The following is a 27,746-nucleotide window of genomic DNA, read 5'->3' on the forward strand; positions in this document are numbered from 1 at the left end:
GCATGAATATTATCAGATCCATGTTCGCTTCAAAAGCTTTATCAGAAAAGAATGCTAAAAATAAACTGGATGCTACGGAGGAATAAAAAGAACCCTGAAAGAATGTGACAGATGAAGGAAAAATATTTGGGTAGCAAATAAAGACGATTCACCATTATTGCTACAGTAGAAAAGGCGAACAAGAACAGTTTTAAGCCTACAGGAGGCATTTCCATTTAGTGGAGAATAATTAGGCTCCATTCTTTAAATCAGCTTCTTCAAGGGCCAGGACTGAGTGAAGGAATAAAGCAAAAAACAACTATTAAGCCATAAAGTGTTAGGGTATGAGCTGGAGGAGCAGCTGGGTTTCTGAAGATAAGACCTCCTTTAGTGAGTGTTCACAGAGTGTTAACGTGAATCATAGAATTAGAATTACTTAGCAAGGAGAGCACGTTAAAAATGTTTTTGACAACCTCCATTTAAAATAACTTCCTCTCTTCCATTTTTCCAAGACCAGTTTTGGCAAGTATTTTGAAAGGCTATCATTTATAAAAATCAGCAATGCTATCTTTTAATTTCAAATTCTATAGGCTATCTCTGTTATTTGTTATTACCCTTTACCTTCCCTGCTCCAGAAATATTACACCTACCTAAAGCATATTAGAAGTGTTTCATCAAAGAAACGATCTTTGTAGGAATACAACTCAAAATTATTCTACCTCATTGCCAGTGAAAATTATTAAGAATAATTATAAACAGATTTCTGTAACTAAATGGACAGGAAAAATTTCTGGAGTGCTTTAAGGGGCTTATTTTGCCAAAATAAATAGCACCATTAATTCCGATTTCAGACAGACCATACTGATTTAAAATCAAACCAGTAAAAACAACAGCAGTTCACTTCCTTCTTTGCTACAGAAACCACAGCAGATGAGAAGGATTGTTTACTAATGGCCACATTACAAAACACAAATTAATATTGCTACCATATGCTAAAGACTAGAGTCTACCTCAAGCATAAAATGTATGCACACACTCTGGAGATAGGAAACTTCACAGAGAACTCCCTTAGGAAAACATACACACAAATCTCTCTCTAAAATATCCATAAAATTCAATATTTTCTTTGGGTGACATAGATCTATACTTGTATTGACATAAATGGTCATGCTTTGCCAACACAGATGTATCAAGTAATTCACCTCCATCATTCTTTGATCTCTAGAGCCCAACTCGCAAAATCTGAACAATTCAGAACTCGACTGTTGCCATCAGCTCTTGAAAATGAAAACCAGTTTGGGAGTTAGTTAATTGAACAAGTTCGCCAAAGCAAGCAAAAACAGATGAATATATCAAGGGCACTACTGTGACTATAATACTCTTTTTGAAAAGCAATACTAGCACTGTGAAATGATAAATAATATTGAATAGTATTTTTTGGAAAAAGACATCAAATACCACATCAGCTTGGTAGCTTGCACTGAATCACATTATATTCTCGGCGTGCTTTTGAGCCTAAACATTTCACAAAGCTTTGAAAACTGTGAATCTTTATTCCAAAGGAAGTCAACACTTTCCACTAAAAATATACAGCCTGTCATCACTAAGCCACCAATTTCTTAGGCCTCATTAACTCTACTGTACAGTAAAAAAAAAGCAGATGAGAAAGATCTATCCCTCAAGCTCTACAATATCTTCTCTCATTCTTATGACTCCCCTCCAGTGGGAATGAAACAAACAGAAGTTAAAATCAACCCTGGGTATAATATTTTTATTTTATAGCCGCTTGCAGGGAGATGAAAAAAAAAAAACCCACAACAAACCACCACCAAAACAAAACAAAAAAAGGGAAAAGCTGTCTCTTTCTGATATGTCATCTAAAAGTTTGTATGTTCGAGCTGCTATTCTGTTACTGTCCTGCTTTTAGAAGAGCCTGTCCCACATCTAGATGCTGCCATGTGCAATGGACATATTCTGCAGAATTATCTGATATTATTCCTAAGAGACAGATGCTGAGGGTAACAGGTTTCCCTGAATCGCCAGAAATTCTGTTCCTGGAAAGGAACTGAAGATCTAAATGTGGACTTCAGGTTTGAAACAATGGTGAATATTCATTCCTCACTACAGGAGTTATCCTAGTAGCTTCCTAGTCCAAAATGCACAAGGTGTTCAAGACCACAGACAGTAGGTATGAAGACAAAATTTCAGGATTCAGCATGAATCTGATCCTCTATTGTCCATCATTTAATTTAGTATATATAGGAAAACTGCCTAAGAAATTAATTCCGCTGCTTCATGTTCGCAATTGAAAAACTTACAGTTTTAGGAAGTACTGAAAACCAAAGTGCCTGAAGAGGAGACATATGTTGCTCATATTTGGGCAAACATCGAACCTATGTTTGGGTTGGGTAGGGGAAGGAAGTCACAGCACCATAGGAATTGCTACCTCCTCCACAGTTACATCATTGTGCATTCCATTGGCTTGCACGAAGACAATTTTTAATCAACTGTGCTCTGTGGTTGATGGATTAGCCCTGGCTTCAGAAACCCTAGGGAGAAATGCTTTTTGAGAACAGAACATCCTATTGACAGGCAAAAGGATATTACAGTCATCATTTTCCCAGGCAACAGTAATTGAGATTTTAATTCTTTTACTGATACTGACTGCATCTTTACATGCTGCCCCTGTATTTGAGGGAAATAGAATTTATAAAAAAGATACGAGACTGCTGGAGAGCTTCTATAGAAAACCCATTCCAAACAAAACCAACTGTAGCTTACAGAGTTTCTTTAACATACGCCTCTGGAGAAGGTGGGGAAAAAAATTGTCTCCACAGCATCTGAATAATCTAACGGTGAGACCATTCCAGTTGTGATTTTAGCAATATCGATATGGAATAACAGCTTTCACCAAGTCATGTGTTTATAACTGTGAGGAATTTTTATATTATTATGCTAATAAAATTGTTCAGTAGCCTGCAGTTATGCTGGGAAAATTGTGCCTGCTGGGGAATAATTCTTCTCTGAGTGTCATCTGGTACTTTTTAGCCCTAAAGCTGAAGACTATAATCTAAAAGCCTACAAACGGACTGAGGCTGTTGCTTAGGGTTTCATCCTCTGCTTCCAGCTAACCCTAAAGTGGCACTTCTAAAATTCCTGCTAGGCAATTTCTGATCACTCTGTCAGAACTGGGGCTTCTGCACTCTACCACAGTGGAAACAAGAGCAAATAAAAATGCAATCAATTGGGCAATTAAGAATACAATGTGCAAACAACACCCATCCTGGTATGTATCACACATACTAAGGCTGAAAGGAGACACACTATTTATTGACCTTTTATAAAACACAAGTCGGAGAATTTCATAAAGTGTGTTTTATACTGAATCAAATGTTATTTTTATGCCACAGAATAGTCTCCTGGAAAGAAAAATAATCCCAGCTTTAGTGTGAAAAGTTCAATTGATAGGCATCTTGTTAGATTTGGTCTGCTAAACCAAGTATTTTCTATACAAATATTTTTTCTCAAACATTTACAAACTGATTAAGTCACCAACTCATCTTTGATAAACTAACTAGACTGCCCCCCTTAAATTTCCCAAGGCAAACGAGGTATTTATGAAATTGCAGAATGGTCAGGGTTGGAAGGGACCTCTGGAGATCACCTAGTGCAGCCCCCTGCTAAAGCAGGTTCTCCTAGAGCAGGCTGCACAGAGCAGGTTTTGAATGTCTCCAGAGAAGGAGACTGCACAGCCTCTCTGGGCAGCCTGTGCCAGGGCTCTGCCACCTTCAAGGTAAAGTTCTTCCTCATACTCAGATGGAGCTGCCTGTGCTGCAGTTCGTGCCTGTTGCCCCTTGTCCTGTCGCTGGGCACCACTGAAAAGAGCCTGGCCCCGTCCTCTTGACACTCACCCTTAAAATATTTGCAGACATTGATAAGGCCCCCTCTCAGTCTTCTCCTCTCCAGGCTGAACAGCCCCAGCTCCCTCAGCCTTTCCTCACAAGGGAGATGCTCCAGTACCCTAACCATCTTTGTATCCCTCTCTAGTCGTTCCCTGTCTCTCCTGAACTGGGGAGCCCAGAACTGGACACAGCACTCCAGACATGGCCTCACCAGGGTAGAGCAGAGGGGGAGGACAACCTCCTTCCACCTGCTGGCCACGCTTCTCCTGATGCACCCCAGGATCCCATTGGCCCTCTTGGCCACCAGGGCACACTGCTGGCTCATGGCCAGCGTGCTGTCCACCAGGACTCCCAGGTCCTTCTCCACAGAGCTGCCTTCCAGCAGGTCACCTCCAGCCTGTACTGGTGCGTGGGGTTGTTCCTCCCCAGGTGCAGGACCTCACACTTGCCTTTGTTGAACTTCATGAGGTTCCTCTCCATCCCGCTTTCCAACCTGTCTAGGTCTCACTGAATGGCAACACAACACACTGATGTATCTGCCACTCCTCCCAGTTTTGTATCAGCAAACTTGCTGAGGGCACACCATGTCCCTTTATCCAGGTCACTGATGAATAAGCTGAACAGGACTGGACCCAGCACTGACCCCTGGGGCACACCGCCAGCTACAGGCCTCCAGCTAGACTCTGTGCGGCTGATCACAGCCCTCTGAGCTCTGCCATTCAGCCAGTTCTCAACCCACCTCACTGTCCACCCATCTAACCCACACTGCCTGAGTTCACCTATGAGGGGAGACAGTGTCAAAAGCCTTGCTGAGGTCAAGGCAGACAACACCCACTGCTGTCCCCTCATCTACCCAGCCAGCCATTCCATCACAGAAAGCTATCAGGTTGGTCAGGCATGATTTCCCCTTGGCGAATCCATGTTGACTACTCCTGACAACTTTCTTTTCCTCCACATGCTTAGAGATGACAGCCAGGATGAGCTGTTGTTCCATGACCTTTCCAGGGATGGCTGACTGGAACTCCTGTTCACTCAGGAGTTCTTATGTGCCTTTTCAAAATCCTTTCCTATTTTTCTTAATTCTTTCTTATAGCTGTAATGAATGCAATACATTAGTAATCATTTAACTAGCGTTACACCCAAAGGAAACACTATGCCTATATTCTTTTATCAGTACTACCAGAATTACAGTCCAAGAACTGCACTGGACTAATTAGCAAAAGCATCTAATTTATGTTCAATTCATTTTCCATTGTGATCCTTAAACACTTTTCAGATTTACTGATTTACTGAATACATGTTTCCAGCGTGCAAATGTGACCCTTTTTCTTCCCTTTACAGCCTAAAAAAAATCCATGTTATTCAACTGTAATCATTTACAAGGCAATAAAGAGGGATCTCAACATCATTATTTATTATCAACAAAATTAATCATGAAGGTTTTTATACTTTTCAAAAAGTATTGACAAAGATATTGAATGAAGAGTAGTCAAGTCACATCTTCAAGAGAACAGCAAAAATACCTACTGTGGATGGTGATTCCTACACCTTTGCAAATCTAGTAATTTGTACTTTTCAGTCCACTTAAAACTGGTTGCATTTCTCAGATGTGGCCCTGTTTTTAAGCCAAGCATTCTATACTGTAAATGAAATCACTTACAGAGTTCTACACATATATGAATAGATATCTTTAACAACAAAACTTTGTCTCAAGAAAAGCTATGATCAAACATGTTTTATGTTCTGTATCTGCTGACTGATACAAGATATGCTGTCTTCAGTTCCTTATAGATCACATCCAGCGTTGGTCTTTCTATATGCAGTATAAACTCACTATTGCCATCCCATTTACTCCTTTTAAAAATATCCAGTGCATGACATCAAAAATTTAAAATTACTTGGTTTTGAAAAGTTAAATATATCAGTTTTCCAAGATTGGTTAAAGATGAAACATGAGGGAAAGTTCTCAGGTTTTAAAACAATCTAGGTGTGATGTACTGCTCTATCCAAAATATTTTAAAACGTTTAATTTTAGCAGCTGCTCTTTTATGTCACCACAAATGCTAGAATTATTTTTATTACTGTAAACTGTGAAAATAGTATGCAGCCTCCTCTCAGTCAAAACCCAGTAATTTTCTACTTCAGGCATTCTGGCATCCTTATTTACATCCTATCACTCCTAAATAATTTCCAAGGTTTTACCATGACTTTTATTTGTTTATAACAAGTAACATCAACTTTTGCTTTACGTATCTGTAACTGTATTTGCACTGCTTTTCACCCCTGTATTCTTCCTGTGACTTAGGAAAGTATACAGGAACAGTTTGTCAGAATATCAGACAGGAATTGTTGAAGAACTACAAATAGGTATGTTCACTTATACATGTCATATATATTACCTAAGCATAAAACCACCGCACGTTCAGAGTCTGTTAACTTCTAGACATAAAATATCAAAGAAAATGAAGACACAGAGCTATTTAATAATTCTTCACTTGTTTTTTTTTTCCCACTAAGCTTCAAAATTTCACCACTAGATCCACAACAACCTGTCTTAGGTAGTTCTGTTACTCCTGTCACTGAGCATTTTGTGATTTTTTTCAGTGCTGGTAGCAAGTAATACTGAAATAGTAGTATCAGTCCTGTACAGGTGCAGCATGGAAGCTAAGTTGCTCAAGACCAAAAAGGGAAGTCTGCAGCAGAACAACATGAGCTGAGCTTTTTCATGTCCTAGTTGTAAACAGGACACCCTCTCACCATATATGAAGTGAACCAAAGCAGTAGAATGCAGTCCAGCAGTGGGACAGGTTGTCAAGTGGCAGCAGAAGAGAAGAACTGATCAAGGAAAGATTTGTTTCAGAGGTCCTGGGAAACTTGATTTTATTATAAAGCATTCAGTTTATAAGAATTAAATGAGTGTAGTTTTAATAAGAAGAATATTCAATTTCTATTACTTGCAAGTAATTTTAGGTGACTGAAGAACTGTTTTCTTAATGAGCAATTATTACCTCTCAAAAAGAAAAAAATATTTCTAAGGTTGTCATTTTCAAGGTCTTGCAATGTTTTAGTTTGTCATTATCTCAGAGAAAAAAATTCACAATCTCATACTTCAGCATGTCTTTACATCAACATGGCACCCAGGAGAATCTCTGCCTGAAACAAAAAAAAATACAAACCTTTGTCCTGTGCCCAGAACTCTACTGAGGGACCAACCCCACATGCCCACTCTGAAATCAGTGAGATGTCTATCTGACAGCTGCAAGTCTGATGCCCAATAAAGCAAATTACTCTTTAGCTGTGGGGCCTAGAACAAAAAAATTGTAAGCCAAAAAATTAGTTACTTAAAGCACACCCAACATCATTACTCATTGTCTTTTACAAATCTAAGTCAAATAGAGGCACTTGGTGTTAATGATTTCTTTACAAGGTCAAAAAAGAGGGAGTCAGTCAAAAATAGTTCCATTGAGTACACAACACTAATACTGTTTAGAAACCACACCATGAAAATCTTAAGTAAACAACACTGTTTCTTTTCCCAAAATGTGCCCTCTAACATCAAAATTAAAATACCTACCACCATTTTCTTCTCCATTATTATTGTTTGTCTCAGCCATTTCAGCGCCATCTAACTCAGATTCACATCCTAAATCCAATGTTCCATCAGTAGGGCATGTTGATTCTTCTTTCTACCATTAAAAAAGAAAAAGAAAACTGAAATTAACAAGAAAAAAATCAATCATGATCCTGCTGCATCTGCGAAAATAGATTACTGCAGTGTACTCCTCATGCTTACATTTCAAAAACTAGAATAAAATAAAATATGCTTGGGAGGTACTTCAGAGAAAGATATAAAAACAGATTTCATGAGACAACTTGCCAAGCAAAAGCAAAAAAGCTATTTTGTAAAGTCGTAACATACTTTTTTTAAAAATGTCGAATAAAATGCAAGATCTTGCAACAAAACAAAACCAGACTTGTTTGGCTGTTAAAAATCCTGGTTTTCCAGCTGAGTGTCCACAACATTGCAGCAAAACACAAATCCTTTAATGTTTCTTTTCTGCCTTTCCCTGTTTTTTGAATTCAAATAACTGAAGCAACCTGGAGCTCACAAGCATGGGAGAGATTGTGAATACCTGGATTTGTGCCAAGAATATCTCCCGATTTAAAGAAAAACAACAGCATTTGTTTTAGTAAATTAGGAAATAGAGCTTCTGAAAACTACTAATTCAAGCTCAGATACAGAATTTTTAGTTATCAGCAACAGGCAAATCTATATCGTTTTATATGTTTAAAGCCCTTACATCAAATAAGTCTGTAATAAATTACAAAAGATCCTTCCCCCCAGCCCAAAATTGTAACTGACTACATTCAGACTGCCAAATATATAATGTCACTTTCTTGTTTCTCACCTCTGACTCACATTCCTCCACTCCTATTGTGAAACCCCTCTAAGTTTGACCATCTACAGCAAGAAAAAATTTCCACCCACAGAAACCATTATATACAGACCAAAAAAGAAAAATAAAGAGGAAAAGGAATAGAAATAGCATAAAGGCAAAATTCTATCACTATAATTATATTCCTTCTCAAAAGCAATAATGCAACCTGTAAATTAAAAGCTGCTTTATATCAGACTTGCAAATAATGTTAACTATTCAAAAATAAAAGGTTAAAACAATTACTTAATGAGGAAGACAGTGATCCTCTTGAGCTTACTGCTCATAAAACAAAGGCCTTTCTGTGAGCAACTCTGAAAAAGCAGCATTTTAGCTATGCTACGTGTTTTTTATACCATATGCCAAATGTAAGAACATGTATATGCTTTCTAGGATAAAACATTTGATGTTTACTTTCATTATAAATCCTTTCAAAAGACATCTGAAAGCAGTTAGAAGGACTATCAGGTCATTTCCTCTCTAAAGAATCTAATCTGTTTACCTTTATCTCTATTGAGACATTCATAAAATGGATTAATAGTGCTATGCACTTGCCATATACAAAATTTAAACTTACTTTGAGAGCGTAGAGTCCTGACTTCCCAGGGATTTTGAAGAATGTTCCATCACCTACACGAGTGTTAGTATGAAGCATTGCATTCAGGCAAGCTAATGGAGAGGTTCCACTGCAAAATAAAATTGTGCAGTCCAAGACTGAGTGCCTCTTGTAAAACTATTCCATCGGTCTATTTTTTCTAAAACTCATGCTTGTCCAGCTTTTTTTGCTCCCCCCCACCCCCCACCCCCCACACCCTTTTTTTTTTAAATTCTCTCAACCCTGAAAACATCTACATTACAATAACAGGCCAGTTTCAAACTTAATCATATGCATCTGTCCCCTAGGCTCGAGGCAAAAAGTCTGTGAATTAGAATTATGCTTTTCTTCATACAGCAACCAGCTCCACATTCTGGGAGAACCAAAGTCCAAATATTTATGTGAAATTACTTCGTAAATAACACCATGAAGCCTCAGTTTTGAAATGTTACAGACAATGTGGCTGCTGCACATGAATGATCAAAACAGTACCAAGTTCAAGGGCAGCTGCATCCCATAGGATGAAAGGCAACAAAAGAATAATAAAGAGCCCAGGAAGAACACATTTAAAATTAAAAGTGATATATAGTTAAGCCTTCTTCTGGCTTAACACAATCAGCATGCATTGCTATAAAAAAATACAAGCATGTTTGAATCTTCTATGAAGCACTATCTTTTCTAATTAGAGTTGGTTTAAAGATTAAGAGATTGACCTACTCAAGGTAGTAATTGCAATACCACTGTGGAATGCATGTTAAAAGGACTATTTAAAAAGAAACACAAGACATTAAGAAAAAAAGAGTGCTTGTATAGAGATGTGTTTGTAATATATGCGTGTTTACATGAGAAAAATAAAGCAAAGTGTTTCTACCTTAGCTACACTTAACACTATTCTGAAAAGTTGATCTAAGAAATGGTGGGTAAGAAGGTAGTCATAAATTATTTTATTTCATTTCAATTTAAAGTACCAGATTTATAGATGTACTATCACGTCTTTGTCCCCATTTACAGACAAATGTACACAGTGAACTCAGGGATGGAATGTGAAACTGTGCTTCTTCCCTGGGGTCCCGAGCCTGCACGCATGCTTATCTTTAGCCACATAAATATATTCCACTTGGTTAAGTGGAACAATGCCTGTGCATTAAATTAAGTGTGTTGCTAAGTATTTCAGGATTAATTATACACTCAACTATAAACCAGGAACAGGGCTTCAAAAGTCCATCAGAAACTATTGCTCTTTATTATGCATTATTACAACACAACATCCAGTCTTAGTTGAAAATTGCATGACTGAATTTTTTAATAAATAAAACCGGACTCTAATTGTCATCTTTCATATGATGATGCTCTCTGCTGATTTCCATGTTTCTGTTAAAATAAAATTAATCCTTACTGTACATGTATTAAGTTAGTGGCAAGACAGATAGTGTGGTAATTGCACTTCCAGTAAAAATTCAACTATAAAGTGTCCTCAGGACAGGAGGTCCTGTCCAATATAATTTATTCACTATTGATGACTTAAGTATCACATTACTACATCTAAAATCAAAAAGTACAGGTAAAAATGCTGCTTGTTGATAAGCTTATCAGATATTTGATATCTGAGTACTGTAATATTATAACCCTAATATAATAATAAATATAATTATTATTTAAAAATAAAATACAAAAATTCTGAAAAGTTTTTGTTTCTTTTTTTCCCTTGCAGATAAAACTAATTCCACATTCCATTTTGAAATAATACTGTAACACAAAAAAACCTAAATATGGTAGAAATATAATGATATTGCTAGCAGTAGCACAGAAAACATTAAGAGATATTTTATTGAGTTTAATGATTACTTAAAACAATTTTGGAATAAGTAGGATACTTCTCTTTGCACCTTTTCCTTATTGTATTAATGTCTGACAAGCAAAGACACAAGATGTTTAACAGAGCAGTCCTACTTCCATAATTTTTTCCATATGTTAACATACATAACATGAAGCAATTTCGACTCTCAGAGTCTTGGATCTTTTTAGTGAAACATTATCACAGATTAAGACTTTCTCTGCGAGATAGAAAGAACTTGCTGACTCTGCAGTGGAAGACAAACTCAATATATCAAGAAACAATCTGTGTGCATGTATGCACTATTTGTATCCTCCTATTCCGATGCTGATATTCTGGACCCCACTCTTATTTTTAGATATCATTATCCAATTAAAATGATACAAGATGAATGAACCCAAAATAGAGGATCTGGCAATACCTCATGACCACTACTGTGCTCACAGCAGATATCTTAATCTTCAAAGTCTAGCCAACTGGCAAGTGGACAATAGAAACTACTCTCTGACTTACAAAGAAATCCGTATCAGTTACTAAGCCAAGAAGTACTTTAACTACTGTTATGCTTGTTTCCTACAGATACCTGCAATTCCTAAATAACTTGGCATGTAACCAAAGGGCCATATCACCCTTCTTGAAAATTGAATTTGGGTATGTCTATAATGAGCACAAAACAAACCACACAAGTTGCAAATGAAACAATGATCTGAATACTGTGAGGCTGGATTTATTTTGAGCTAGCGGCTCAAACTGAAATTCCGCAGTGTCCTTTATCCCTGCTATTTTGACCCACGTTGGCCAATGACTTGTCTATTCTTCTGTCAGCACAGTCATTCTTAAAAAACTGTATTAGGATTCCCAAACGTTACCCACAAGGGATGCTGGAGACACTTGTAATACATGCTATCACAACACATGGGATTGTGGTTAGAAAGCCCAACAATCAAAGATCCTATGACACAGACTGATATCTGAATCACAGAGCAGTTTCTGAGGGATCCATACTACTTATTGCATGCTTTCTAAATTCTCCTACAGCCTGAGGACATATTCGTTCTGCTCAGAGCTGCTGGCACATATTAATACACCGGCCAAGGACTGCCAAATATAAGGCTCTTTGAATATCAAAACCGGCACAGTTTGACCTAAGTTCTTGAAACACTCCAAGTCAGTTCAACTTTGATTCAGTTAAATCAAATTGGATACAATAAATTCTACTTCGTAACTTGATATCTGTGAATTTTTAGAGCCATAATGTATTTTAAACAAATGTATTGCAAATATCCCCTAGTCTACACACCAGGAATACGTTTACCATTTACAGCCTTCAGGTGCAGAAGGTTCACACTATTTATCCTCTTTTGGGTGATATTGCTGTAAGCCACTGTGGTATTCCACAAGTCATTCATACATGGGAGTCAGCCTCTGTAGCGCTATGTCTTTAAGAATGATCCTTTCCTGCTTGTATGTTTATTTTATATAAATACACATATATGCATATATACAAGCAGTATACCCACCCTGCACACTTTTAATTAGATTTTAAAAAAGAAAAATTACTTACTTTCTGCAAAGGTCATATGAAGTTACAACAACCAGCAACATAGGAAAGAGAAAAAAATTACTAATTAGCCTTCCAATATAAAAGTCGTTAATACAATTTGATTATTTAAAAGACATCAAGCATTTCAAAGTTTCATAAATACTCTTTCCAAGAGTCACTATAAGTTGGTAGTATTTGGTGCATACTGCCAAATATAATCACAAAATTCCCGTACATTATCAAAGAAAGATTCTCACCCCAGCTCCCCCATTCAAAAATATTTCCAATATTTTGTGATTCTGGGCTCCCTCTACTGGTCATGCAGCCAGTGTTACCTAAATCTAAATGCTGGACTAAGGTCTCTACACACCAAGCTCCCCAAAAACGTGTTGGGAAGTAGAGATTTCAGTTACTTTCTCCCCTGCCACCCTCCTCAAAACCCTACAAAAATCTGCAAAAAACACCAGCAAAAACACTACTTATTTTTATATTATAAAATTCTCAAACACACAGTTTTACCAGAAAAAAACTGAAAACTTCTGTGGTTATACTTTTAATTCTAATGGTCTTTATACTAGACTGCTTGCCAAGAGAAAAAAAAATTTGATCTTGTCAAAATAAAATATGTTTTAAATATGGAAAAATAATTTGACTAAAGCCAACCTGTCCAGACAATAGTGTGGCAGACAGTGAATGTTTCCTGACACTATGCAGACAGGGCACCTGGAATCCTGCAGCAGGCAGCATTTCAGCCACGCAGCCCTGCCCTGCACACGGTGCAGCCTCCTCCCAGAGCTTAGAAGGGTTCCCGATCTGTTCCTAAATCTAACAATGATGCTGTAAGAGAGGCACTTAGCTATCATATATGTGTTCAGTATTTATTTGTTTGAAATCATCTGCTCATTTCATACAGATCCATAAATCGTCACAAGGGAGCAACAATTTTTACTCGCGGCTGGTGTGTAAACCAAAACGCTTCAGAACTAATTTCTAGACCTGATATGAAGTCACACAGAGTAAAAAAATGTTTATAACGCATGCAAGTTATACCAGTTTCAGAGTACACAAGAGTGACAACAGATAAAGAAAACAAAACTTATGAGGGAAGGCTGTAGAAAACACATTTGTGTGGTCTGAAAACAGAAAAGTAAAAGGTGTAATTGTAACTTCTCAGAAAAACATAAAGGGCTGTTGAAGTCAATGGAGATAAGTGCTCTTCATGGCCACTGGGGCAAGAAAAAGAAAGTTCACAGATAGTCTAAAAGTGAGTGTAGCTGTTGATGTTTTAATCAACATCCGAACAGAGCTGGGAAGTTTGTAAAATGACCTTCATCAGATCATCAAATACACACCAGTCCTGGCTGGTACATATACTGGAATCTGTCCCAGTGTTAGCGTTTGTATTAAATAATCTCTTGAGCATGCATCCAGCACTATATCCTGGGATTCTTTATTTCTTTAATAAATCAAAATTTTGCTTAGGGCTGAGGCTAAACACACACCCTAAGTGTATTTACTCAATATATACAGCAGCCATATACAGGTGGAGAATTGACTAGATGTCTAGATGTGCACTGTTTGCTGAAGTGTTTCATAGAGCAATGCATGCAGTACTGGACACCCAGTTTGATGAAGCCAAAGCAGAAGCTTTCCCACAATCTTCAAGGAACCGTGTGCCTATGGTCTTGCTATTATATGCCAGCAAAATGTCTGAAATTGCCTTAGAAGACAGCAGCCACGACCTAGCTTGCGAGTGACACACAAAAACACTAGGAACTGAAGCAGCAATACCAAGATAGCTGTCCTATATATCAAAAAGACAAAGTGCCACTGACTGCTCTAGAGCCACTCTCCCCCCACAGCCATGCTTGACTGAGCTGGCAGTGCTGCACCAGCTGTTGGTGCTGGGGCCAAGGCTCAGGGGGGAAGAACCAGAAGAGGTGCAGTGAACAGCTGACTGAAAAAAACCTAGACATTCAGCTGTATTCAAATGGTACAGGCACAGGATCCTTCCCTTGGCACAGAAAGAAGTAGAGAGCACAGAGTAAACGTCTGAAAATAACGCTGATGAGTGCAAGATTTCCTACCAACCCTCTACAAGCTTTCAGCAATAAAAGCTTCAAGTCAGTCTAAACAAATCAGATCAACTGTCTTCCCTAGTTATTTGGTATACCCCTACAGTGTGGTGGACTGACCCTGGCTGGACAACAGGTCCCCACCAAAGCCACTCTATCGCTCCCGCTCCTCAGCTGAATGGGGAAAGAAAATACAAAGGGTCAAGGTAAGGACAGGGAGACATCACTCAGCAATTACCGTCACAGGCAAAACAGACTCGACTTGGGGAAATTAATTAATTAGCGATCAAATCAGCGTAGGATAATAAAAAATAAAACCATTACTCCTACCCCTCCCCTCTTCCCAGGCTCAACTTTATTCATGAATTCTCTGCATCTTCCCCCCCCCTTCCTCCCCCCAGCAGCACAGGGGGACAGCGACGGCATGGGGCTGGGTCAGTCCATCACACGCTGCCTCTGCCGCTCCTGCCCCCTCGGGGGAGGCTCCTCACACTCGGGCCCTGCTCCAGCCGGGGGTCCCTCCCACGGACACGGCCCTCCATGGACTTCTCCAACCAACGCGAGCCCTTCCCAGGGCAGCAGCCCTTCCCAGCCTGCCCCAGCCGGGTCCCCCCCCGGGCGCAGCCCCTCAGGCACAGCGGCTCCAGCGCGGGTCCCCGCGGGGGCACAGGCCCGGCCAGCAAACCTGCTCCCGCCTGGGCTCCTCTGCACGGGGCCACAGGCCCTGCCAGGAGCTGCTCCAGCGCCGGCTGCCCGCGGGGCACAGCCTCCTCGGGGCATCGCCCTGCCCCGGCCTGGGGTCCCCGTGGGCTGCAGGTGGGGATCTGCTCCACCACGGCCCTCCACGGGCTGAGGGGCACAGCCTGCCTCGCCAGGGGCTTCACCGCGGGCTGCCGGGGAACCTCTGCTCTGGGGCCTGGGGCACCTCCTGCCTCCCTCTGCGCTGGCCTGGGGGGCTGCAGGGCTGTTGCTCTCACAGCCTCACTCCTCTCTGGCTGCAGGTTGCTGCTCAGTTTATCCCCCCCTTGCTAAATACGCTGTCCCAGAGGCGCTACCGCCGTCACTGATGGGCTCGGCCTTGGCCAGCGGAGGGTCCATCTTGGGGCCGGCTGGCGCTGGCTCTGTCGGACATGGGGGAAGCTGCTGGCAGCTTGGCACAGAAGCCACCTCTGTAGTCGCCCACTATCAAAACCTTGCAACGCAAACACAATATACACGGGAAGACCTCAAACAGTGTATTTACTTTATCATCCAATGTTAAATACAGACTACACATTCCAGGTAAAATTTCATTAATAGAAGGCAAAATAATAGACTAAACATGTTAATCCAAACTAAACCAATTTAAATTCTCAAACAGAAAAGCTGAGTTGAACGATCAATTTAAATCTCGCTTTTGAATTTGTTCCATTTATTTTCCTATTGCAAGACTAATTCATTCATTGCATGAAATGATTAAAACACCTCAATGAGAAAATGAATAGAGTTTTAATGTAATATTACCTTCTGCTAGTCACAAGACTATAAATGCATTCAGCAATTATCTAACTTACAAAAATTAATCTAAGTTGTATTTTCTGATGCTAAAACAGCAATGACATCTTATTTACTAAATTATTACAAGTGTACTTATTTCTGTTAAGTCATTTTTGGAAAGAAACTGGAATTTGATTGGCTTTTAAATACCGAATGAAAATGCACTAGATGTGTTGGAATATAATAGGAATAAAGGCAGACTTTTCAAAATGTTAAATATCTAACAATTTATTAAACAATAAAAACATGATCTTTTAGTATGTGGGTAGTAGGTAGCTAGGGAACTATCTACTGGTTTTATGTAAACACTAGTGAAACTATAGAGCTGGTAGAACTCAGCCTCTCACACAAAGCTTTTATTCCTAAAATGAAACAAGAAAGAGGCTTTATATTTTTTGAACTTCCAAGTGGCTTCTTAATTTTAAAGGGACTACTAATGAGAAATACAGAAAATATTCTTGATACCTATAGTTGGTGTGACTGTCAAAACTATTTATGTTCTAAAGTCTTAACCACTTAAATAATAAATAAACTCATAATAAATGTCTTGAGCCTTAAACAGCTTTTGCAAAAGTTTTACAGGAATTGAAGTGCATACGGGTAGAATACTATTTATATAGTTTCAATAAAATATACTTAAGGCTTATTCCTAATATAAGCTCTCCCAATTGGATTTTTAAATGTATTAAAGGATTAGAAGAAATTTCTTAAAATATGTATTTTCTTAAGTTTATTTTTAATCAGTTTTATCCACATTAGCCAAAATTAACATCAGTTTTGTTCTCATTTGGGCAGGATCCTAAAAAAAATTTTTACATCTCTGGTCCTACTTACGCTTCACATGTAGCATCTGACTTTCAGCCTTTGAATATCACAAACATGGCTACTATTCTTGAGCAGCACAAGTAAGCCAGAAAGCTCACAGCTATCAGGTAACACAACAGACTAATACAGCCGATTTGACTGTAGTCTCACAGACCGCAAACAAACCCCAGAAGATGATAGGGAAAAAGAGCCATTATATAGACTATTGACATCGCTTCATACTCAACCCTCATACAGATTCTTGTTTTTCTAAACCAGATGAAGATAGAGGCAAAATTATTAGTAGTATGATGGAAAGAAAAAGGACCAGTACAGACACGCTAAAACATCCATCACAGATACCTCGCGCCTGTCTCACAAGCTAGCAGAACTCACCTATCAGTTTTCACTGAGGTTAACCAAAGTAGTGAATCCCATATATCTAATGCAGAAGAACACAGCAATGAACTTGGACTTTGCCCTTTGTAGCTTGTGAGGGACTTACAAGCAGCTGGAATCACAGTTAACTGAAGTATCTGATATACCACCAAGAAACTGAATCTTTTCATTGTCTTTCTGGTGTGAAATAATCTGGAGCAATCCTGGAGAGAAATTCAACACGGATACTAAATTCAAGCCAGGTTTCATGAAAGGGTATTTTTTGCATTCCTTAGCAGGAAATCTCATTTACATACTCACCTAGTCTGGTTTTATATTTTTAATTCACCAAACCTGGGATCAGGGAAGGAGTTGGAAGTGAAGCTGCTTTCACAGAACTAACGGGTGTCTTCCCCCTCTTACCAGATCGCCCCCCAAGCATTAAAAGAACACGCTATCTCCTTAGAGGAATGGTAGCAGCCACCCAGACAGACACACAAAGATTATTCAAGTACTCTGTGAAGGGATATATAGTGTAAACAAATATTGGAGATTATGCCACTACCCTTAAGACCTATTTCTACCACTTCTAGGATCTTTCTACATAAACCAATCTCCCTCTGGACCTTTTGTACATCTACATACAGCTACTGTGTGCAGTGATTACATGACATTAGCACATACAATAAAGCACAAACCTAATAAACCTCTAGCCATAGGTCATCATGAGAAAAGCAAGGTGGACAAGTGAATGAAACTGCTAGCCAAAGGTGACTGTGACAAAAAGACAGGGGATGCTAGTAAGAAAAGGTTGGTTTGTTTCTTCATTTAAGAGTTTGCCAGACTGGTTCCATTCACACAGTCAGTCACAAGTGACTAGCTGACCACAATCTGAGATGATACTTACATTTCTTGGGAAATCAAAGTTCTCATGCATGACTACCCACAACTTTTTATTCTGATTACCTCTCAGTAGGTAAGAGTTTGGCTCACTTTTGCAAATGACGGCATAGACTTAGGGTTTTTTTCACCTCTTAGCTGTATTGCAGCACTACACTATATCTCATCTTTCTTTTTTTCTGCAGCGGGAAAGACTACTGAAGACACATCAGGTCTGCCCTCTGCTCTGTACAACAGTCTTTGATAGATCAGCATTTCCACCCTTACCTTTACAGCACTCTGTGGTCTGAGGCCAGGGTATATGAAGTTCTGGTACCCTACAACACTGATAATGAATCTTTTTGACATTGAGAGCAAAGTGTATTGTATCTCCTCATGCTGGCAGCCTGGGAAAACCTAATGGTGTCAGACCTGGTGATAATAACCACAGTAATGTTCTAGAAAAAAAACCAAATGGAATTCATCTGTGGTGAAACCAGGGCTTTATTATGACTCATCTAAAACAATGAAATGAAAAGCCTCTGTAACAAAAGTTCATCACAAATCTCAGTACTCCTTAAGCCAGTGAGGCTTTTTTTTTTTTAAAAAAAAATATTTTCTCTCACAAGAAAGCCTTCACATACAGAAGTTCCAGAACCTGTGTAAAACGTAAAAGCATTCCCTAATAGAATTTTACAGAGTTATTGCCATGGATTTTGCCCTGAATATATTTTTCTTTCAAAAACATTTTTGAAGGAAAAATATCCTATAGCTATAGAAATTTACTCTAGGTTTATAATGTATTTGAAAACAAGATGCTAGCAGTATAGCAACTAAATTTGAGAAGGAAAAATAAAAACTACACAAGCATATCATATCAATGCCACATTATACATTGCAGACAGAAAGATATAAACACCCTCTCAAAATTTAAATATCCCTACCCATTATTTTTGCTGATTACCCTTGCCCTTTGTCAGCCATGCCTCTGAGTAGGTCTCCCTGAATATCTGTAATGTTCTGAAAAGTATGCTTGAAACACCATGACACCTCTTTAAATGATATTCACATATGGCAACAAGCATTCCTCGACCAGAAAGGAAATGAGAATACAAGTTTTATAGAGAATGTTTACACTTTTCTGTGTTCTCTAACACCTGTGAAAACCTGAGGTTTTTCTTCTTTGTGAAGAAAAAAATCTCAGAGAAAGGACATATAGTACATGCATCTCTGTACTTTGAATCCTTACTATTTCATTAGATTTAGTACAAATAATACTAGAAAAAAGCAATGCTAACAAAAAAGAAGTATTTTGAATGTATTTTTGAAAGACACAGGTAAAGATTAAAGAGTACCTTTTGAAATCATCCTAAAAGAAAAATGTTTCAGAAAGAAAATTATCCCGAAAGAACAATAAATCAGCATGCGTCAGAGATGGTCACGACAGCTAAGGTGTCCAAAGGACTGAGAACACCCACCTCATTCAACATCACTTGAAAGAAACTATTTGATTCCTTTGTGTAACAAATTCTTATACTGGTGAAATAATACAGTTCTCTCCGACAGCTAATTCCTATTCAAAAATGTATGGGTTTTTCTCTTCTCTTTTAATAAAATATTTTCTTTTAATAGTTTTAACTGATTTCATTAAAAAGCAGTAGCACATTTTTCATTTTCTACTTTAATACCAATGATCACCGTGAAGGACAAAATTATAAAGAAAGGAAAAAAATAAATTCCTGCCACATGAAAGGAACTCTCAAGTAGAGGTTAAAAAATGGCTTTCTTAAAGAAACCATGGGTTTGATATATATGATGTCTTATTTTAGTATCAGATTTCACAGGCCCTTGTGGGTTTTAAATACATATGTTTAGAAAAATGAAGTAATGACTGTGCTACAATCAAAAATGTAATAAACCCAAGAAAAACATTGCCACAAAATGTGCAATGTATAAAATGAGAAAAAACACCCCACCCTTCCAAATATTCTTGGCTTCAAGTTGGGTGAAGCTTACTCCTCAGAAAAAAAACCAAAACAAATACACCAAAAAACCCCGTGGAAAGCAAAGTGACTATGCTGAACAAGACGTAGTCAGTAATCACCAAATGCTTTTTGGCCTCTAAAATTTAATCACCCTACACAAGGGACCTCTATGAAGTTATCCCAAGTTCTCTTGTTTAATTTGGCTTTTTAACTGGCCAGTCTCCACAACTTGCTCTGTAGTGCTTTAAGAATATCTTGCATGTGTGTTATTGAGATTTAACTGGTTAGTCAAATGCAAAATAAAAAAAATACACCACCCCCAAAAAAAGGTTACAGCTATTTTTAAGAACATTCAGCTCCACCAAGGTTCACATACTCATATAATTGTAGCCTGATTTACATTGTGAGGAACTTCCAGAAGTCATCTAGTCCAACCTCCTGCTCAAAGCAGGGTCACTTGGATCTGGGCCTTGTCCAGTCAAGTTTTGTGCAATCTCCAAGAATGGAGACTTCACAGCCACTCTGGACAACCTCCTCCCATGCTTAACTGCTCTCACTGGGAAAATATTTTTCTTAGTATCTAATCAGAATTTTCCATGTTCCAATTTGTGTCTGTTGCCTCTCATTCTTTGCTTCTCATGCTGTCACTGTGCAACCTCCAAAAAAACCTTGGCTCTGTTTTCTCTACACCCTCCTGTTAGTGAGCTGTGGGCTGCCATGGGATCCCCCGAGCCTTTTCTTCTCCTGTGTGAACAAGCCCAGCTCTCTCAGCCTTTCTTCATACACCATATGCTCTAGACTCCAACCATCTTGGTGAACCTCCACTAGACTCACTCTGGTATACCAATCTCTTACCTGTACTAGGGGGCCTAAAATGGGACATGGTACTCCAGATGTGGTCTCACAAGTGCTGAACAGAGGGAGAAGGATCAGTTCACTTGACCTGCTGGCAATGCTGTTGCTAACACAGCCCAGTAAGGGCTTGGCCTTTTTTGCTGCAAGGGCACGTTGCTGGACTAACATCTGGCTTGTTAACAGTCAAAGGACTCCCAGGTCATTTTCTGCAAAGCTGATTTCTAGCCTGTTAGCCCTCAACCTGTACTGCTACATGGGTCACTATGTCCCAGATAAAGGAGTTTGCTTTTGCCTTTGTTGAATTTAATGAGGTTCCTGTTAGCGCAATTCTCTGCTGTCTTGACCCCTCTGAATAGCAAACCAGTCTTCCAGTGTACCAGCCACTCCCTCCAGTCAAAGATCATCTCCAACCTTGCTGAATGTGCACTCTGTCCCATTGTCCAGATGTTTATTAGCAACATTCAACAATAACAGCCTCAGTATAAATCTCTGAGCAACACCACTTAGTAACTGGTCACCAAACAGAGTTAACACATTTGATAGAAACACTTTGGGCCCTGCAGTACAGGCATATTTCCATCCATCTTATTGGCCACTTATTGAGTTCCTATCTCACCAATTTGACTGTGAATATACTATGCGAAATGATGCCAAAGGTCTTGCTAAAGTCAATGTAAATAACATCCACTGTCCTCCTCTCATGCACTGAACCATTCGTCTCAGCACAGAAGGTGAAGAGGCTGGTCAGGCATGATTTACCCTTGCTCATTCATACTGGCTTTTTGCCATACTTGCTTGACTTTCTGCACATTGGGATGGACCATTCTCATTCACCAATGAAGAAGAAACAGGCTTCCTGGGCCCTTTTGTCCGTAGTCTGATCATCAACCATAGCCAAGACTGCCATCAACCTTCACACCTTCAATCAGTTCTTCCTTGTTCATGTGTAACAAGTCCAGTATGGCATGTCCCCTAGTTGGTTCATCAATCACCTGCATCAAGAAATTGACTTTCAAGAATGTCCTGGCTTACTTGCATCCTCCATATCTACTATGGCCTGCAATAACTGCACAGCCCCTAGCAGTTACTCATCTACTTCTTGGCCAGATGGTCTGCAGCAGATCCCTACCACAACTTTACTCATGTTGCGCTACCCTCTGATCTCTCAAGTGCTCAACAGACTCAGTGCCCATTCCAAAGCAAAGCACTGTGCACTCTCGCCCCTCCTTTGCATGCACTGTGTGAGCTATCCCACCATGTCTTTGTAAGCCTAAGGAGCTCTGCAAGTGTGCACAAACTTGCAACTCCTCCTGCTTGTTTCCCATGCTCTGTGCATTAGTGTACAGACACTCGAAACAGACACCCCAGTCATACTGCCTGCATAAAAGCACAAGGTTTCTCCAATCAATTTCCCCAGACACTTCCTCAATGTTTCCCATGTCTTCACTTCTCTTCAAATTGAAGCAACCTTTCCATTAAGTAGCTACTTAAAAGCCATCCAGAAAAGGTTACTGAAACTGTCAGCAAAGATGCCCTTGCCACACTCCATCTCATGCATCCTTGTCTGTTTTCAGCAGTCCTTATTCCTCAAAAAGGGTACCTTGGTTTTGCCTGCGACACCAGCCATGCGGCTGCCCTTTGACTTAAGGGACATGCTCTCTGCTACCTGAGCATTTCCACCTCACTGGCAGGATTGAGGAAAACAACCACCTGGGCATTTTTACTCTTCACCCTTGCCCCCAGGGCTCTGCAATCATTTTTTATATATTTGGGCTCATCCCAGCAGTGGCATGGTGGCCACATGGATGAACAGCAAGGGGTGAAGTCTGAGGGCTGGACAAGCATCAGAGGTGTTCATCTGCAACATCTGTGATTGAAGTACCACACAAGAAGTAAACCTTGAAGAAGAAAGCTATCACAGGTACACCAGGCTGGCAGATGAGTGCCTCTGTCTCTGTCAGGATATGGTCTCAAATAACTGTGCCCCTCCTTTTCTTCCCCACATACACATTTGGCTGAGCCTCAGCTGGCTCCGAGGTCTCCCCTGACAATCTTGATGACCTCTTTCCAAGGCATTACATCTATTCTTCTCTGCAGGCAAAGAATCTTCTTTATATTTCCAGTAATCATAGATTTCCAACTTCCCAATCTTAGGAGACTGTCCACAGCTTGTTTGAATATAATCTCTCACTGCCCCTACTTCACATCACAGAGCTTGTGTTCTTGTCCCTACAAAGATCCTGTTGATCTCCTGTTTGTCCTCTCTCACACTGCACATGTCTACTCATCTCCTCCCAGATTTTTCACCTGGCAACTCAACACCTTGATCAGAAGAGCATGCTGCCCATGGGTGAGGCCACAGCCCTCCCCAGTGCAAGCCCTAGACCCAGGAGTGCAGCCCATGACCTGGAGTTCTCTCTGGGCCAAGTTCTCTGATGTGCCAGGAAGAGTTGCAGGTGACCATGCCCTACAGCACATCAGTACTGTCACTGCACATTCCTAATCAGTCTTGCAGTGTCCCGATCTAATTTTCTGCACAACATTGTGCCCCTCTTGTATTAACTGCTGTGATAACAGCTAGGTCTCTGAGCTCCCTCTGCTTTCTGGGCTCTGGGAGTAGTTCTACAGCTATTCCTCAAGCATTCATCAAACCACTGCTTGATCAACAGCCAGCTGAAGACAAAAAACATAGGTAGTCCACAACCAGCCAAGTAGCCCAAAAAAGCTGTCTGTAACAGCTGACAGAGGCAAATGACACACAGTCTGGCCCTGACCGGCAGCAGCAAGCCACCAAAGTTCCCAGAAGCAGGAGCCCCCCAAAGATTTTCCCTGAAGCTTCTTGAAGAAGCCTGGAAACCGCTGCAACAGAACTGAGCTACTGCACCACCCACAGAGGAATCCTATGCAGCATGTGACAGTGGCTTCATTAACTCTGTTACACAGTGGAAAAGGGAAAAGAAGGCAGAAGTGTTGCCAGAAAACACTGTGGGCCAGGACTAGTTCGTAAGGCTGAGTAGGTCTCCTAGTTTATCATGCTATACCAGGAACATAATCCTGATACAGTCACAGCTCCCAGCCAACACTCCTCTCCTAACTGATTAGAAGAATCTCCAGCCTTTCTTATAATTCACAGCAGGGGCTTTTGCTACTGCAGCTTTGTCAGTGACAGCACCCTGCAGTTAAGCCAGCAATAGTGCATCTGTGTACCTGTATGTAAGGCAACGGAGTAGCTTCTGCTTTCACTGAGTTTTGCACCAAGATTAATACTCAGTTCATGTCACTTTCAGCCAGCGCTGACACTCAAAGCAGCAGCTTGAGCAGCTTTCTCTAAGGCAGACCACACATTCCTGCCTCCATGACATAGCCCTCTCCCCCACCTCACCCCACCTTTTTTTTTTATTTAAATCCTGATTATTTCCCCAAACAGCCACGTGAATCTTGTGCCAGTACCCAGGGAGGTGGGCAGCCCTGAACAGGAAAAGCAGCTTGGAGAGTGCAGGATTACTCTCTCAGCTACAATATTGGTTTACAGTAACTGGAGAAGGATGGCCTCAGACTGACACAACTGGTTCCCATTTCAGACTCCTCAGAGCAAGGCCTGTATTTCACCTTTTGCCAGGAACGCAACATGCTCCCTTCAGCTGCTCCCAAACCTACATGCCAGATGCAGCTGGCTCGCCTGAGCTGTAACCCTTTGGGTGGCTGCCTCTGGCACGAGAAGACACAGAGGAGGGGGGACATGGAGGTACCACCCTGCTGAGTGAAAGCAGAATTACCAAGCTTGAAGGAGCTCCACACCCCAACACGTTCCACTCGAGCCTAATGTCATGTCCCTCTCACATGATTTCAGTGCAGGTTTCCAGTTGCTGCCATTAAAACCAATTGTAACTAAATTTATAAAATTAGGTGTTTATGTGTAGACATCTCCTTCCACCTTCCCTCAGTAAAGAAAACATAAAGCAAAATACAACATGCTGTTAAGACCTATTAGAATTAAATTTTAAAAGGCAAGCGTATTTCAGGGAAAAGGCTTAAATTGTGGTAATATTTAACCATTTAAAGGAAATAATTAAAAAGTATTGCTGAGCAAAGTTCACTAACTACTGTACAGTTTAAAAGTATTGTTTATATTTTATGAGAATTATGGATTTCTTTTTTCACTTCAGAAATCTTTAAATCTCAAATATGTTACTCAATGTTTACCTACCAAACTGTAATCTGAGATTACTTTATTAAATAATATTTCTCCCAGACAGAAAGGGCAGCATTAAAGGAAATTGCTATGCTGAACTTAAAAGTGATGTATTTTTCTTTCTTTACGCTCACTAGCAAAAATCTTCTTGAGTTATCCCAATTAAACTGTTACATTAACTTTGCCCATTCTTAGAAATTGACACATGCCAACATGCTAGCCTGCCAGAATTTGTTACGTTGTGCCATTTCAGTCACACCATCCATCTGCCTAAGTAATCAATTTTCCAAATCAGTAAGAAAGGTTTTAATGTTTATTACAATTTCTATGGAAATTTTTACCTGGGAAGAATGTACCTATTCACTGAATGGCAATACTGAAACTGCCAAAGCTCAGTTATTTTGATATAAGGATTTTACAGTTTTTGCTTGATGGAAAGTAATTTCCAGTGTCTTGCCTACCACATACCAGTACCACACACAAGCTCTTCCAGACAGTTAAAAATTTTAACTTCACTGCTAACAGTATTCAGTTAACAGATTCCTCAACCACAGTGGACTTGCTTGGACTTGTTTCCTTTTTATTTTTTCTTTTCTCTCATTTTCCTTTCTGTCTCCTTTTCTCCAGTTCTTTTCTTTCTCATCTTTTCTTTCTCTTTTCTCTTCCTCCCTTGCTCTTTTTCTTTTCTTCCTCTCCTTTTCTTTTTTCTCTCCCTTCCTCTCTCCTGGTTTTCATAACTCTTTTTCTTTCCTCTTTTTCTCTCTTCTTTCTGTTTTATCTTCTCTCCCTCCCTCCCTCTGTTGTCCTCTCCCTTCTCTCATGTTATTTCTGTTCTTTCCTCTCTGCTTTTTTCTCTTTCTTTTCACTGTCTTCTGTTTTCTTTCCCTGTATTTTCCTTCTTTCTGCTTTAATTTTTCTTTACTCTCTCCATTCTTTCCTCTTTTCACTTTCCTTTGTTTATCTTTTCTCTCTTTTCCTGTTTTCTTTTTCACTCCTAATTTCTTTCCCTTTTCCTTCTCTGTTTTTTCTTCTATTTCCTCTTTCTTTTCTTTCTCTTACCTTACTCTTTTCTTTCTCTCACTTTTTCTCCCTTGCTTTCTCTTTCTTTCCATTTGGCCACCAGCCAAATGCCTACCAGCCACTCACTCCCTCTCCTCAACAGGAAACAGCGAGAAAAGGGGATGAAAAAGCTCGTATGTTAAGATAAAGATAGGGAGTTTGCTTACCAGTTACCTGTTTTGTAAACCTTGATTCGAGGAAAATTAATTTACTGCAAATTAAGATAGATTTGAGTAGAGAGAAACAAAGGGGAAAAATTAAAACAGCTCCCCACTTCCAGTCTCAGCTTTCCTCCTTACCCCTGATCTCCTTTACCTCCCCATCAGTGAGCAGCGCTGAGGGATGGGGGTTTATAATGAGTCCTAAAGGGCTCCTCTCTGCCTCTGCTTCCTCCTCACACTGTTTGTCTGCGCCAGCGTGGGCTCTCTATGGGCAACAGCTCCTTCGGGAAATACCCAAATGTCCTGATTTGGGGTCTTCCACAGGCTGCAGTGTGGATATCTGCTCAGGCATGGTCCTCCACAGGCTGCAGGGGAGTCTCTGCTTTGGCACCTGAAGCAACTCCTCCCCTCCTTCTTCTCTGACCTTGGTGTTCACACTACTGTTTCACATGCTCTTTTTTACCCTCTTCTGCCTGAGTGCTGGTATGCCCTTGCTTAAATATGTAACCAGAGAGGCACCACCATCTTGGCTGCTGGACTCAACTGTGCCCTGTGGTGGGTCCATTGGAGTCAGCTACACCTGGCCTGGGGGCAGCCCTGGCCTCCACCTTGCAGAAACCACCCCTGTGGCTCCCCCGCTGCAAGCGCCTTGCCATGTATATCTCTTCCGTTCTTTCTCTGATTTCTTCTTTTCTTTCATTTCCCTTTCTTCTCTCCTTTCTCTTTCTAATTCTCCATCTTCTGTCTTCTTGCACTACCTTCTTCTGTCTTCCTCATTCTTCTCTTTCTCAATCTCCTCTCACCCTCTTCTCTCTTGATCTCTTTTGTCTCCCTCATCCTATAATATCCTATTCTAACAAAAAAAACCCATACTTCTTTTAAAGCAGAAGTATAAAATAATAATAAACCTTTCTAAAAACAAGAACTGAAATAACTAAATTTCATTTTATTTTTGTTCATTTCTATTCAAAACAAAGAAAGCATATCATATCTTATTCCTCCTCACTCCCAAAAATACAGGGAAATCTCCACAGTTTTTTTTCTTTGCTTCTTCTCCCCAGTTTTCAATTAGAACATGACTTCTAACTGAAGGAATTCAGAATTTTGAAACTAAATGTCAAATTCTGGAATAATTATGCAAAACAGTCATGTTTATTTTTACCATCCAAAACACTGCATCCAACCCAAAAAGAGAAAAAGGAAGACAGAGCGTGTAAGAAACACTTATTTCCACATCTTCAGTTCATACTCAATTGACACCAAAAAAAATGTCTACAATGTACTGTATCATGTGAAAGAATGAATGAAAAGAAATATTCTTTCCCTTACAAGAATATTAAGAAAAATCTTTTGTATTTGAAGAGTAATTCAGAATGGGAGAATGGTTCACTCTACCACCAATACAGGCAGAAAAATCAAACTGACAAAGAATAAGGAAGCTGGGAGTAATCACAAATAAATAAAGATTAGATCCAACAGCAAACTACTGTTTTCTAGCAATATTTATTCTTACAGAAATACTTCTGTAAGCCA

The 27,746-nt window shown here is 39.8% G+C and overlaps 1 protein-coding gene across 3 annotated transcripts in view; it reads right to left on the reverse strand.

Annotated features, from left to right (window-relative positions):
• Positions 1 to 27,746, reverse strand: part of ASXL3 (ASXL transcriptional regulator 3) — a 132,915-nt gene that overhangs the window by 66,673 nt on the left and 38,496 nt on the right. For 2 of the 3 annotated variants that reach the window (XM_056332549.1, XM_056332550.1), the window contains exon 1: positions 7,058 to 7,165. Coding sequence is in view for 1 of the 3 variants with exons in the window: in XM_056332551.1 (XP_056188526.1) it covers positions 7,456 to 7,567; positions 8,895 to 9,003 (221 nt within the window). In the remaining 2 variants the exon portion in view is untranslated. Of the gene's footprint in view, positions 1 to 7,057; positions 7,166 to 7,455; positions 7,568 to 8,894; positions 9,004 to 27,746 lie in introns of those variants that run through there. The other variant, XM_056332551.1, reaches the window with a different exon arrangement.

The sequence above is a fragment of the Falco biarmicus genome, chromosome 3 (assembly GCF_023638135.1).
Source record: "Falco biarmicus isolate bFalBia1 chromosome 3, bFalBia1.pri, whole genome shotgun sequence".
NCBI lineage: Eukaryota > Metazoa > Chordata > Aves > Falconiformes > Falconidae > Falco > Falco biarmicus.